Consider the following 15,756-nt stretch of genomic DNA (forward strand, 5'->3'; position numbering starts at 1 on the left):
GGGAGCAGACAGCTGTGAATTATTTTTTTTTTTTTTTAAAAGAGTGACTAATTTGTCAGGTTTGTCAGTATCACGGAGTATATACTTTGGTGTTTGGCAACAGACTCTTTGTGGAAACATGGCACATATTGATTCATTTTACAATCATTCTGCTTTATCACCTGCAGAAGTTACATTCATTTGCTTTTTTATTAACTGCGGCTGTGGCACCGTGTTTTGGGGAGTCACACTTATCAGCCTGCTTCATACACGCTGGGGGATTAGCGGAATGGATCATTTCTGTGCTCTGTATAGACTATAAATACAATTTTGATGTCATGATGATGAAGAAGTTGCCTAGGCTTTCAGTAAATGACAGAGCAGTTTTTAAGTAGTTACTTAATGTGCTCTGGTGCTTGACGTAAACTAAAGGAGCTTATCTAAACTCTGGCATTTTATACAAATTTACTTCGACAGTTCTTGCAGAATGAATAAATGTAGGCAAATGGTTCACTTGTTCCACATTTTGCAATGTTGCCAGACACCCTTACACATTGTGCAAGCTGAATTTATAATTGATCACGCGAGAAGCTGGTGTTTGACTTGAATCTTATATAATCGCATTGTTTCAGTAGAGAAGAAAAAATAACTATTGGAATGCAAACTTCAAACATTGGGCATCCTATTTTTTTCTGGTTGGAAGTTGATAATTTGAAAAAAAACCAAAGTGTTCTTAATTTTTAGTTTAGCAGCTTACTGAAATGTATTAGAAACAGATTTGCCTCTTACAGTAGAATAAGAAGACTGCAGTGACTGAATAATAACAGTTGTTGCTTTTCACATTTTATTTGTTTGCATGGGGTCATTTCAAATGTTTGTATGCATATTTGTGACCCAAGTACTTTTATGAGATGAACCTTCCATTGCATTTTTTACCAGAGCAGCTCTACTGAAGAGGCAAACCTCTTAAACTAAGCAATGGCTTGCTTCTTTGACAGTGGGAGTTGTGACAATTCCTTTTTAAAAAATAAAATAAAAATCTGACTGTAAATACTGCTGTCTGTCATCTTGAATCATGCATATGGTCTTTATGCTGTTGATGCTGTGCACCAAATGAAGGAAATTGGTAGAAATATGGTAGAAATTGTGCATTTATAAGTTTCTTTTTAAACTTACAAAAAAGTTATCCTATGTCTTATTGCTTAACTTACTTGATAAATCAGTTATTTAAAAGCACCTCCAAAGTATTGCATGACATTTCTCTATCCAGAATGCTTTATCAGGCTCTTCCACTACAATCCCACATCCTGTGGTGTTTAGAGTTTTTATGTTTATGTGGGAAACTGATACTTACGCTGTATCAAAGCCAAGATCTGGTTTCAGATAACAAAGAGCCTTTTGTAATCCATTAGCCAGTATACATATTTTTAATAAAAATCATACTGAGTTTGTCATTTTTCTATGAAGGCATTTCCTCTACAGAATGTACTTCAAGATTTCTTCCAAATTGTTATGTGTTAAAAGAGGGTGTGGGTAAATTAAAAACCTGACCACCTTGTAGACCCTTCACAAATGGTAAAAATAATCATGGATGATTATTTGTATTATGACCATAATCTTTCTCTGAAAAGGCAAACTTGGTCCTAGACCTGCAACTGATGGCTTCAGTTTTGGGACCAAAACTACTATAACAATAATTTTGTATCTGATAAATCAGTGTGTGGATCTGAACTTCTGGTTGGTTGGTTGGTTGGTTGGTTGGTTGGTTTGTCTCACAGCATAGGCTTCCCCTTAAATAGATATTACTTGCTATCTGGTGCGCTTACAATTAAACGATAACTGCATTGAGAAACCTGATTATATCCCTAATTTTGCAGGATGTGCGGTGAAGAGCAGCCAGAAGTTCCAGTTCTTTATAGAGATGTTTTATCCCTTTTGCTCATCCAGATTTTAACCATGCCACAGCCATTGCACAAAGGTAGGCTACACAAATCCATAAATAATAAATTTGTCTTTCCTCCAAAGTGGCTTTTTAAAGGCACCAAATCAGACCCTTGTCTACTGCACGTGCTCAAATAATGACTTTGCTTTATCTCTGGAAGTTGGCATTGTACAGGAATTTTTGTTGTGGTTTGACAGGCTTATCTGTGACTTCTGTCTTGTCACTTTTATCAGACACCAGTACAGTAAAAACCACAAGATCTAAGAATAACTATTACATTCTTTACGTTTTTTGGAGGGTTGGCTGTTTGACCTTCATCCTCTTTGCTGTAGTGGAAATTCTCTGTATTCCTCAGTGAACAATGAATGCCTAAGGGTGAAAGAATAATTTATTACAATTTAACAGTTTGAACTTTCGCAATTCTAATATTACAACGAAGATAATTGCTGTAATACAGTATCTGTAATGGGCTACATATAGCAATTTAAATAGAAGCTACTGGGATCCCAAGATGTTTTGAAGGGTTGATTTTTATCGCTGGTCATTCAGTTTGAAGCTTTTAATTTTATGATTTTAAAATGCTGCCCTGAACCTTGTACCAAAAGGTTCTTTTTTGTATTTTCTGGCAGTGAAAAGCGGTACTTACAAGAACTGCAGAAATTTAAATTGCCATATTGCTGGCTCCAGCTGGGATTTTTTTTGACATCTGGGGCATTCCATTAAAAGGCATAATCAGCTGTGTAAGGAGCCTTTTGTCCCCGTGATGCATGAAGATAATTCCTGTTAAGGTGAATAAAAGCCTTAAGAAATCAATTAGGTTGAACCAGAACGGTGTCTAAAATTGGAAAAAGTATCATGATTTGTATATAAAAAAGGTAAAGCTCCCCTGTGCAAGCACCGGGTCATTCGTGACCCATGGGGTGACGTCACATCCCGACGTTTCCAAGGCAGACTTTGTTTGCGGGGTGGTTTGCCAGTGCCTTCCCCAGTCATCTTCCCTTTACCCCCAGCAAGCTGGGTACTCATTTCACCGACCTCGAAGGATGGAAGACTGAGTCAACCTTGAGCCGGCTATCTGAAACCGACTTCTGTCGGGATCGAACTCAGGTCGTGAGCAGAGCTTTTGACTGCAGTACTGCAGCTTAACACTCTGCGCCACGGGGTGTATATCCTTTTAAAAATTTCTCTAGGTCATACAGAAAATGGCAGAATCACTTAGTTACTTTATTGAATTTTATTGTCCACTGGTTTGATGAATTCTGCTGAATTCCATAGTCAAATAAAGGAGTACAAAATTACTGTGAATAAGTATGGTGTCTAGAATAAAGTGTTGTGCTGAACAAGCCAAGCATGTAGTCCTGCTTAGTTATGTAGATCATTAGGTGACCTAGCACAAGTCATTCTATCTTATTTTAGCCACGAGAAGTGAGAATATCTGAGGAGTTAAGACTTGTCCCCTTGACCTGGATAGCTCCAGGCTAGCCTGATCTCGTCAGATCTCAGAAACTAAGCAGGGTCGGCCCTGGCTAGTATTTGGATGGAAGACCTCCATGGAATACCAGGGTCATGACAGGGAGGCAGGCAATGGTAAACCACCTCTGAACGTCTCTTGCCTTGAAAACCCTGTGGGGTTGCCATGAGTCAGCTGTGACTTGATGGCACACAAACACAAGCCTTATCCAACGATTTGGACACTAGAAATAGTTATAAATATTAATCATAGTGTACTGGGCTGTGGGTGATGAAGCCTTGCAAACAAAAGTTTAGAGTGTGGGATGCTAATGTTTTTAATCATTATTGCACAGCATGAAGGATTGATCTGTCAACATTGATCATGTCTACTAGTCATGATGACTAAATAGAGTTAAATGTTCAGAGTTGGTTAGTTACTGAGAACCAGTTGATTAGGGTGGGGTACAGTGGAGGAGAGCTGACCACTTGGCTGGTCACAAGTGGAAAGGACAGCTGATAGAGTGGAATTCTGCCCATTGTGGGGATGATAAAGTAAAGCAGGGTAGCCTGCTAGTGCTTATCTTTACATATCACTTCGCATGGATGTTTACTAAAACAGCATCATAAAAAAGGAAGATCTCTGCACTCAAGCATTTAAAATTTTCATTGTCAACAGGAAAGGGAGAGAGGCCCACAAAAAGAAGGAAAATCCTACATCAGTGGCACCCAAACAGTGATACGATGCACAACTCTCTCCTGCCACCTGCATTTCTAGTAATTTTAAAGATGTCAGGCAGGTGAAATGTGGTTCTGTTTCCAGCTCTGTGAGGCACCTGATTAATATTTCTAGAGTACTTCTGTAATTTTCTTCTTTGTTCTGGAATATCTAATCTGGCAGGTTGTCATTTGTACTAAGCTCTTTTTGCTTTAAATAATGTCTACATGGTATTCTGTGAGAAAATTAGCACATAATAAGAGGTATCCAAATGGCATTTCTTGCCCTTCAAAGCATGGCCTTGGGAATTGTATTAACGATCTGATTAACTGTTGAATTGCCTTAGTTATCTTTTTCAATCCAGCGGTGATTAAGGCAAAATAAATGCCATTACATTGTTCAGACTCTCCATTCTGAGGAGAAAATTGATCTGAACCCACGTCAGGAGAGAGGATACCGTAAATCAGGCCTGTCATTTTAGAGAGGCTCCATAAAATGACATTTTCAGGCAGTTTCCCCCCCCCCCCCATCAGTTTTATCAATGGAGAATTCAGAAGGGTGTAAGAGGGTGGGAGTATTCTGTGGTTTGTGCATACCTGCTGAAGATATGTTGAAGATAGTTTGCTGAATAGGTCAAAGTAGAACACAACCGGAATGGGTATGTATTAAAAAATGTGGTAGTTTCCTCCCCACACGATACATGTATAATCATGTGACTTCAGCTTGCCATTCTTTGTCCATCGAATAACTGAACCCTGGCTAATGGTGTAGGAGGGAGTTTGCTAGAGGAAGGGGAAAGGATAGGCTGTGTGAGGGCAACAACGTTCCTAAATTAGTGAACTGTAGTTAGTGGGGAGCCAATATTGAGTCAGCGCTGGCGCACTGTGGGAAAGAAGGCCAGTGCCGTATTAGCATGTACCAGTAGGAACGTCGTTCAGATAATGTGGAAGTTGCCATGTTCTGCTTAGCATTGGTAAGACCTCACATGGAGCGGCATGTTCATTTCAAGACATCCCAACTTTACAGGTTGGAAGAGGGTGCATAGAAGCGCTAAGAGGACAACAGAATCTAGAAGGCTGAGTGTTGGTGTGTTGATAAATCAGTGTTCTCTGAACTGCTGATCCATATTTACCCTCTGTATTACTTTCTAGGGGAGTATCTTAAATACTCAGATCCTTGAGAAATTGGCTGCTGAGTTGTTTTGATGTTGCAGAGTCTCCTTTCCCCTCAGCGGACGACGCTTGAATGAAACATTGGCACAGTGAACGTTTTCAGATTAATTGCAATAGCAATTCCTTTTTCTTACTTTGCTTATCAGGCAGGCTGCTTTACTGAAGTTGTCGCCTTCCAGCACATGACATTTAGCTTGATATTTACTTGGCATTTGGTACTCAGCAGCAAGACAGAGTGTGCCGAGTTTTTGTAAGCGTCTCTTTCGGAAGGCGATCCTTTAGAACCTTGTTAAAGTTAAGAGTTTCTGAGGGGAGCCTAACACGTCTGCAAAGTTTTCTGCAGACATATGCCACTGCAACAAATACCGGTTTCCAAATTATTCAGCGTGTTGCGTTTTTTGCTCCCTTGGCTTTGCCCTGAGTAACGAGCGCTTCTGGGTGCAGATGATGTAGTGAGCAACCCCTCACGAGTATTCGGGACCCTCGTGTCTACTTGGGCACACAGCTAGTGCTCCAGTTAAACCTCAAAATGAAGTTATCATTGGTTTGCAAAAGAGGTGAACTCCTTGTGCCGGTTTGTGATGGAAGGCTTTCTGTCCTTTTATCACCCTCTCATTATTCTGGTCCTGGTTTCAGGACATGTTCAATCGTCCAGATGGTGCAAAGGTTACCATTTGTGTATATTTATTTGTGTTTTTGTTTATACAGCTGGTCTAAAATATAAACATATTAACCAAAACAAAGCCATAAGATAACACATTGAAAACACAACAAAAACAAAAAATAGCAATTTATAGCAGCTATAATCATGGATTTACAATAGCAGTTGTAAATATAACACTTCTGTCTTGCAGGTATGACTGTCTTGACATGTGAAGAATAAAACAATACACTAAAAATGCAACTGGGTGCATATGGATTACCCAGTTGGGGGGGGGGGGAAATATTTGCAAATGGACAGGGTGTATAATTGGGCTATAAAATGTGAGACTTGACGGCGTCTATTTTTCTCCTTTTATAGAACACTTTGCCTGTATCATAAAGGTGCTTTTCACGTTATTGTATATACAAGCTCTCGTCGCACTTTCTGTTAAAGGCAGCACTGATGATAGGACAACTTGGATGAACTCAGGAGCTTTGAAAAAGGTTTGTAGGTTTATGATAATCTGTGAATAGATTGATAAATCTGCAGTTTTGACCCCTTGTGCAAACAAAAGTCACTTTGTTTTCATTGGATCTTTCTGTAATATGTTGTAGCCCAACTCTCCTGGGTTTCCAAAGAACAGTCATGTCTGGGATAGCACCATGGATGATGGAGTCACTTTTTAGCAACTTTCCGCTGTGCCATCCTGTCTTTTGAGTTGTCTTTTGTGAAGTTCTTCAGATCTCTCTCCATTCAGCGGACTTCTTAATTTTACTTTTCTTCCTTTGCTTTTGGGGCATCTGTTCAGTTAGCTTTCAGAAATAGTTTTCCTCTTTATTTCTTCCGGCATGAAATAGAAGAGTCGGTTCTAATTTTCCAATAGTAGTTCCTTCTTGTAACAGTAAAGGTGAGTGGTGGTTTGTGGCAATCACAATGGCGGCAAAACCACCACATCCACCAACAAGGGAGGGGTTTCTTCCTACTTCGGTGGAATCCCCAGGTGTGGAGAACAACTTTGATTTTGTAAATCACACACACACACAAAATTAAAAACCCAGATAATCACAGGAAGGCATAGAATATTGAATGCAGTTGAGAGTTGGGCAAAAAAAAGAGAGAAGAGAATGGCATGCACCAGCCCCTGAGAGCTCTCACCAGCCCCTCTGGGGGAAGGGGGGATTTTATCCCTTTCTCCTGCCTTCTTCCAGGCAGGCTCCTGCCTCCACATAGAGGACAGCATGGGATCTGATCCCCCCGGGGTTCAGATTGGCACTGCTTGCTGGCTCCCGCCTCCTAGAGGAGGGGTTTAAAAAAACCTTAAGGGAATGGTTAAAAAACCCTAGGGTTTTTTTTAGGGTTTTTTTCCATTTGGCTTTATCCAAATGCACACCCTAGTTACTACAGGAAATATACTGTCAAGATGTTATGAAATCTGAGTTCAAAGCACACAGATTCTATATTATATCCAGTTTGTTGCTATAAATGACATGGCAGTTGATAGATACTGTTATATATTGGAGACTGTAACGATGAAGCAGATTGCAAGCACTTCTTGCTTTATATTCGTTCATGGTCAATTTGATAAATATAGCCTATTTCCCCCTTAATAAAATAAAAATAGTCAGTCAGGTTTTATCTGAACATATATTTAAAATGGCCCAACTGCTGTCTGTAATGAAATATTTCCCCCCTGAAAACATGGCATACAAAAGAGATATTTTTTTTTCATGCAAGTACAAAGAAGCTTAGTCAAATAGGTATTTAAAGGCATTTTAAAGTATTCGCAAGACATAACTGTTTCCCCCTGTGGCAGTCTTTGTGGTGGGAAATGTTTCTGAAACCTTTTAACAATGATCTATTCTGATAATCTCAATATAAAGTCTTATAAGAGCAGCAGTTAAAGTAGCTGGAATCCAGCAATCTCCTTCAGGAACCATTATGCCTGTTTATGAACTGTTTTCAAAAGTCTCCGCAGCTTCGAAAAGACATGGCATGAAGATTTGGACAGGGAGAATGGTAATTCTTGAACATCAGTCACCTTCCACCCAATCTGAAGCTCTTCCCCCCTTTCCTACCATTGTGCCAAGATCATTACACAGTTTGGTCTTAGCCATAGTATTCTCCTTAGATTTCTTTCAGTTGACTTAACGACTACAGGTACCGGGCGGGGGGTGTTGGGGTTGGGCAGAGGCCCAATATTATCATTTTTTAAATTAAAAATGTTATAGCTCTTATGAATTGCTAACTCAAACCACACAACATGTGGAATTCTCATTGAAACAGCTGTAGCAGCATGTGTTGGCTACATTTCTGACAAGTCAGAGGCTGGCCCTAACTACCCCTTTCTTTTTAACACTCCAGAAATGCCATTTCTGTGATGCATTGGATCAAGAAGTTTCAGTCCTTTAGTCATGTCCCAGTTAAGGTGAAACAGATAGCCCGTATGAGTTTATCCTTATAAGCCTATTGATGTTCAAAACTAAGTTTTGATACCTAGTGTTGACTTGTGTGTAAAGTGCCATCAAGTCACAGCCGACTTATGGCGACCCCTTTTGGGGTTTTCATGGCAAGAGACTAACAGAGGTGGTTTGCCAGTGCCTTCCTCTGCACAGCAACAGCAACCCTGGTATTCCTTGGTGGTCTCCCATCCAAATACTAACCAGGGCTGACCCTTCTTAGCTTCTGAGATCTGACAAGATCAGGCTAGCCTGGGCTATCCTTACCCTTAAAATATTTTGCTGTAGAAAGTCAGCATGCATAGTGCTTTTCCCCCCCTGTAGATTTCTTCCCCACTCCAGAGTGCCGTGTGTCCTCCAGCACAAACACAAAGCACTCCATTAGTTTTCTGTGGGGGTGTAGAGCCATACGTGCAAAAAATTAATAATAACATCCTCCTCAGAAGAAAATGGAGAAGCCCTCATTGGCAAAGAGCTCCACGTGCGCGTTGGAGCTTTTGTACCTATGCATAGGACAATGCTGATACTGTGAACTCACTCTTTATAACAGAACATGTCCAATGCAAAAACATCTCATGAAGTGCTACTGAGCCATGTGATCAGCGAACTATCCAAAGGGAAGATATACGATCAAGAGGACACTGAAGATCTATCCATGGTAAGGGTTAACATATTTCATTGTATAAAGCAGTGGTTTTCAACCTGGGGCCATATGGCCCCCTGGGGCCCCCCAAGATATTCCAAGGGGGCCACAGGTGAAAGTTGTGTAAATGGGGGGGGGGCACGACACAAGACTAGGGGGCCACAGAGGGAAGTGAGAGGAAGTAAACAGAAACACATGAAAACCTAACACTTTCTTCATTGCACTTCTATGCATCGTTTGCAAGTGTTGATTTTTGTATCGCTGTAATCTTGTGCAACAGTGGTAGAGGCTTTGTTCTCCCTTGTATGTGAACATTGTTGTTTATTAGCGTGTTGTATTCCCTTTTTGTGGGGTATTTTTTTTGTAAATGTCAGTTTCCCAATAATGCATGTGTGCATTTTGTGTGGCTGTTTATGCTTCTTCGTTCCTTGGCTATTTACAAACAAAACATTTAAGTAGCTACCTTTCTACCGGTAGGATGGGGGGGGGGCACAGGAAGGAAACAAGGTCGAAAGGGGGCCCCGGTCGGAAAAAGGTCGAGAACCACTGGTATAAAGCACAGTAGCAACTAATAAAATTTTGGATAAATTTGAATGCTGAATTCTCTGTTAATAACCGTATAATAGCAAAATCCTTATAGGCAAGAGGGAATTTACACTAGTCAGGATTTAATTTTTTTTTTTTTACCATCCCGATTTAGGATAGCAATACCGCTTGGTGCCCGCACTCCACAGAGACTTATTTGCAGCAATTCTGCCTGCCTTTCCTCAGGATCACCAGCCTTCTTCAACATCATCTCTTTGGAGGAGAGTTACCCAGCTGCCAGGTACTATGAGGAGCCAAGTCTTTGATCTGTCGTCAAAAAACAGTATTGGTATATATTGTGAATTCATATAAAAACCAAAGAGGCTTGGTTTGAACTTGGTCGGTTTTATATGAAATATCATACCTGTGCATAATGTACAAGGCTACTTGACAAGGGGGAGTTGACACAAATCAAATTTATTTAATACAGTCCAAGACTAATAAAAATAGAATCAATACATTAATTCAAACTTCCATAATATAAATTATCATGGGAAACAAACATTTAAAATTGTAGAGTCACAGAATTATACAATATCATAAAATTTATAGCTAAAAAGCTTACATATGGCTTACCCAAGTTTTCCTAATCTTATAGGCTATGCAACCAAATTTGGTGACCTTAAAAGTGGTCTCTTGATTCTTATCTGCTAACATTAGTGAGAGGAGAGTCCTTCTATTTTTGCCGGGATGGTGGGAAAATATGAGGGTAATCAGAGTTTCCCTAATATGACTATAGATCTTACAATCAAAAAAGATATGCTCTAGGGTCTCGATATTTCCATCTCCACATAAGCATGCACATTCTTCAGATGGTAATCCTCTATATCTACCCTCAAGAATAGCTGAGGGCAGAATATCATACCTTGTGTGTGTGTAAAGCGCCGTCAAGTCGCAGCCGACTTATGGCGACCCCTTTTTGGGGTTTTCATGGCAAGAGACTAACAGAGGTGGTTTGCCAGTGTCTTCCTCTGCACAGCAACCCTGGTATTTCTTGGTGGTCTCCCATCCAAATACTAACCAGGGCTGACCCTGCTTAGCTTCTGAGATCTGACGAGATCAGGCTAGCCTGGGCCATCCAGGTCTGGGCATATCATACCTTAATAAGGTGAAAATCCTTCTATGATCAGGGTTATCTAAATGCTTAACATAAGGCCTCAAAGCTACCTTATTGGGGGAGTTCACACATTCCAGCTGCCAAAGTTGTTCATACAATGATGCATCGTGGATCGTTGCCTCATGTAGCTTTTTGGTTTGGTCTCCATTTTGCATTTTGTGACTCGTCTGACTTTTCCCACTTATGTCTTAAAAGGAAGATGAGGAGTTTACGGTTCTTGCCAACTGTCTGGGCTTGTTACCATCACCTTTTCAATCCTCGCATCCGTTTTCCAGTGCCTCGTGTCTGGATTGGCCAGTGCCAGCCTTTGACATAATATCCCAGTGGTGCTCAGAATTGGTTTCATTTGCAGATAAACATCCAACTCAAGTAAAGGTAGGTAAAGATTTTTTCCACCTCTTAGTATAAAACACTACCACAAAATAACATTTTGGCTTGCAAAGCGCCATTCACTCTTGTTTGCCCCTTCAAATTTAGCCCCGTTAAAGAGTGTTTTAAAAATACACGTCGTAGCAAAGTCACATATACCAGCAGCAGCCTGTAAGCAAACTGCTTTTGTTTTGATTGGGCTACCACCATGATGTAGCCGGCATTTGACTTTCACTTTATCCAGTACAGCAGGGGTCCCCGACCTTTTTGAGCCTGTGGGGACACTCGGAATTCTGACACAGCATGGTGGGCATAAGAACAAAATGGCTTGTCACAGAATGGCTGCCGAAGGAGGTGGAGCTAGCCATAGAATGATTTCCACAGTTTAATTGCAGTAACACAGCGCAGATCCCTTTGCTGTGGTGGCAGCTGCTGCCAAAGCAACATTAAAAAAAAAATCTGCACAGCCAATCAAATTTCCAATTGTCAATCAATACCTGCTGGGCAAAAGCCCTTCCTGCCCCCCCCACTTCGTAAAACACTCAGCAGGCACCAGAAAAGGTGTCGGTGGGCACCATGGCGCCCATGGGCACCATGTTGGGAACCCCTGCAGTACAGTAATCCGCATTACAGTAACCTATCTTATTTGCTAAACTGCTGAATTGAACTGCAGAGTAATTTTGCTAACTCTAGATATAAGCATTAAGATGGGGCCAACCGAATGAGTTACCAACTGATAGATGATTGTCCATGGCTTGTCCATGGCTTGAATTTTTTTAGAACAGGCTGTGTTGTGAGGGAAAATATTAGTGGCGAAGGATGCTTAGCTTTAGGATGAACGTAAGATGGAACGTGCACTGAAAAAGGGCACATTGAAGGCATATAAAATCCCTATCATAAAAACTCATTTAACTTTTATACTACTGGAGAATTAAATGTATGTTTCCGAACTCTCAGCCCCACCTGCCTCACAAGGTGTCTGTTGTGTGGGGAGGAAGGGAGAGCAATTGTAAGCCGGTTTGAGACTCCTTAAAGGTAGAGAAAAGCAGGGAATAAAAACCAACTCTTCTTTTTCAGATTTTATTTTTGCAGGAATCCAAATGGGACTTACCACGCCTCCTACAGTTGCCTGAGAATTACAATACTATTTTCCAGTACTATCACAGAAAGAGTTGTTCCGTCTGTACCAAAGTCCCCAAAGATCCTGCTGTCTGTCTCGTCTGTGGCACTTTTGTGTGCTTGAAAGGACTCTGCTGCAAACAACAGAGCTACTGTGAATGTGTGTTGGTAAGAGATGACTTTACCGTCTTTGTGAATTGTAATTTGACTGCTGGTGTTAAGTGCACATTTCAGCTTAGCCTCCGTCACTGTTCATGTTCTTTTTTAACCTTAGAACAACAGGATTCTGAGCATTCCAGATGGGAGTAGCGACCTCTGATTGTTAGATCTCAGTCACCAAATTCTGACTCTGTTATTTCTAGACTTCCCAGCTCCACTTCTGCAAAAGCATAGGATCCAGCTTAATATTCGGGGGGGGGGGGGGGTTTCACAGATTTCCCCCTCCCACTGCAGACCCAGGAGCAGCATTGGGGGGAGGCGGCATTTGGGGCTGCAGCAGAAGGAAGGAGGTGAGAAATTTTCCCTCCACTGAAAGAAATCCTTCCATCAGTGGTAATTTTCAGTGGGATCCAAGCTTTGTATCCATTAGCTCAACCAAAATGGTAGAAACACAAATGCGGGGTTATTAAACCTTGACTTAGAATCACATGGAAGCAGGTCAGGTCAGGGCCAAAAAGTAGAATGTATTTAAAAGCTATGAAGCCACCGATAATGCTAACAAAAATGCTAGTCCTGACCAAGTGTAAAAGGGTGGAATGTAGAGGTTATGTTGATGATGATGATAGCCCCAGGATTAATTACTTGCAGTTTTTTTTGTAGCCGCTATAAAGCAAAAACTCAGCTCTGATTCCTTTCAGGACTTTTGGTTTCAGATTGCATAGCTAGAGATACTTTCAGAAGTGGGAATTTAAGAGTGTTCCCAGCCCACTTATTCAGTAGGAGTGTTCCCAGCCCACTTGGGACCGGTTGTCTTGTCTAGTGACCGTCATTGTACTGTAGTGGTTAGAGTGTCGGACTAGGCTCTAGGAGACTCTCTGTCTTGGAAGCTTTCTCGCTGACCTTGGGCCAGTTGCACTCTCTCAGCCCTACCTATCTCACAGGGCTATTTTGAGGATAAAATGGAGGCGAGGAGAACACTGGAAGAATATTTGGGTCCCCATGCGGGGAGAAATGAGGAGTAGAAGAAGAAGAGTTGGTTTTTATATGCCGACTTTCTCTATCACTTAAGGAAGACTCAAACCGGCTTACAATCACCTTCCCTTCCCCTCCCCACAACTGACACTCTGTAAGGAAGGTGGGGCCGAAAGAGTGTGACTAGCCCAAGGTCACCCAGTTGGCTTCATGTGTAGGAGTGGGGAAACCAACCCAGTTCACCAGATTTGCGTCCGCCACTCATGTGGAGGAGCGGGGAATCAAACCCGGTACTGAAAAGGTGTGTTTTATCCCATTTAATGCCTTAAATAAACTTCTTCTGAATATCTAGGTGTACAGTTCTTGGCTTAGAGCAGTTTGAGAGAGTGCACTGCACAGATTACCTTTGTCAGGAACAATAAGACTTGATTATCATTAAGAAAACTAATTGTTTTATTATTCAAAGAGCCTCATGTCAAGAAACAACTGTGAGGATCAAGACTTTGCTTTCGTTAATGAAGTCACTTCATTTTAACACAGACTTAATAACTTAATTATAAAACTAAATTAATCCATATCACAACAAACTCACCTTTGTCATATTTATTTCTGGTTTATTCCTCACTTTTTAGCTTGGTCTTAAATGCTTTATGTAGAAGTAACCCTTTTTGTTTTAGTGGGACATTTACATAAGTGTGCATAAGGGACGCTTGTAGTTTTAGAGTGTTTTCATCCTCTTCATTGGTGTTCAGAACTAGTGTGTTTGTAAAAGTACAGTTGTTCATAATGTTTTGGATCATGAATTCCTTCATTGTTTAAGAAATATAATGACAAAATACAGAAAAGATTAAATATCAAATTTTTAGCAGTCTGAAGGTATATGATTAGTAGTTTGATCTAATATCCTTGTTATTTATCCTCTTTTAAAAACAAATATTTAGCACTCACAAAACTGTGGCGCTGGGACGGGCATATTCCTTTTGATCAACGCCTCTGTAATCATCATCATTCGGGGTCATCGGTTTTGCCTTTGGGGTTCTGTTTACCTGGATGCACACGGTGAAGAAGACAGAGATCTCAGGTAACTAGCTAACTTGTGCTTGTGGCTGTAGTTGTCAGACTCTTGTTTTTAAAGAATGCCTCCATGTAGAAGGTTCTGGAGTTGCTATGATGCTCCTAGTAAATCAGGGGAAATAGTTGTGAGTGTGGTACTGACATCCACCCTCTTTCAGAAACCCCCACGCCAATTTACCAAGCTGGTTTTAAAGAGTAGTTGTTGTTCCTCATTGGCATCTTCTGTAGTTTTTTTTTACCTTAAGGATGCTTACAACAGCAAAAAAACCTAAAAAGAATCAATCATTGAAAAGCACACACACACAACAAAAGGAATGTCGCAATTGTCTAGTCAAAAATGGAATTAACTGAACACAGAATCCTGAAGAAACATCACTGAGGAGGCCATACAGACCCTCTTGGGGAGGGTCTGCCAGTAGCTTTTAGAGTTCGGTAGAGAGATGGTTACTGTTTTTCCATAGAATCATAGAGTTGGAAGGGACCACCAGGATCATCTAGTCCAACCCCTTGCACAATGCAGTAAATTCACAACTACCTCCCCCACACACCCCCAGTAACCCCTAATCCATGCCCAGAAGATGGCCAAGATGCCCTCCCTCTCATCATCCACTTACGGTCATAGAATCAGCATTTGCTGACAGATGGCCATCTAACCTATTCTTAAAAACCTCCAGGAAAGGAGAGCTCACCACCTCAAAAGAAGAACTCTGGTGAAAGAAAGTACCAAAGGAGTTATTTACAGGGCTGTTACCAGGGCTGGCCTAAGCAACCCAGTTATTTGCATGGGGCGGCAACCATGTTCAAGAGCGCCGGCGAAGCTGTATGAAGTCTGAGAGGTGTACGTGTAGGACTTCTTGCAGTGCCATGGAAGATGCTGGGGGAGGGGGAGGCAACGCCTGAATCTCATCTAGTGTGGCTGCTGCAGTTCAGCTGCTAACTTTGGGCCAATCCTGGATGTTCTCCCGACTGTTGATTTTTTTTTGTTCTTCTTTTTTTCTTTCCCTGCAGGCGTGGGAAGCCCCTCTATATATGTAAGGAAAGATACAATGTGCTGGAGCAGCAGTGGATTTCCCATACCTTTGACCACATCAACAAAAGATGGGGGCCACATTACAATGGTTTGTAGATCGCCACCCGTCGCCCACACTCTCGCATCGCCTTTATGACGAATGCCACATTGGCCAGCTTTAGCTTTAAGTGAACGGGAATTGGGTGGCTTCGCTGGGGAAAAGAGTGGAGCCATGCCTTCTTGCAAAAGCCCTGGGTGAGATAGGTGCTGGTAAGAAGAGGGTTTAGCAATGGCAAAAAAGAAGAATGCAAAATAAATCAGTGCTGGTTAATTTGAGAGCAGAATCAACA

The 15,756-nt window shown here is 41.3% G+C and overlaps 1 protein-coding gene across 1 annotated transcript in view; it reads left to right on the plus strand.

The window, feature by feature from the left end:
- The window catches only part of UBR3 (ubiquitin protein ligase E3 component n-recognin 3), a 113,598-nt gene extending 98,045 nt beyond the window's left edge, over positions 1 to 15,553 (plus strand). The window contains exons 32-39 of the mRNA XM_056861107.1: positions 1,857 to 1,957; positions 6,282 to 6,406; positions 8,910 to 9,017; positions 9,703 to 9,828; positions 10,900 to 11,079; positions 12,151 to 12,360; positions 14,265 to 14,404; positions 15,406 to 15,553. Coding sequence (XP_056717085.1) covers positions 1,857 to 1,957; positions 6,282 to 6,406; positions 8,910 to 9,017; positions 9,703 to 9,828; positions 10,900 to 11,079; positions 12,151 to 12,360; positions 14,265 to 14,404; positions 15,406 to 15,523 — 1,108 coding nt within the window. The 3' untranslated portion in view covers positions 15,524 to 15,553. The remainder of the gene's footprint in view (positions 1 to 1,856; positions 1,958 to 6,281; positions 6,407 to 8,909; positions 9,018 to 9,702; positions 9,829 to 10,899; positions 11,080 to 12,150; positions 12,361 to 14,264; positions 14,405 to 15,405) is intronic.
- Positions 15,554 to 15,756: the final 203 nt, after the last annotated feature.

Source organism: Euleptes europaea, chromosome 15 (assembly GCF_029931775.1).
Source record: "Euleptes europaea isolate rEulEur1 chromosome 15, rEulEur1.hap1, whole genome shotgun sequence".
Classification (NCBI taxonomy): Eukaryota; Metazoa; Chordata; class Lepidosauria; order Squamata; family Sphaerodactylidae; genus Euleptes; species Euleptes europaea.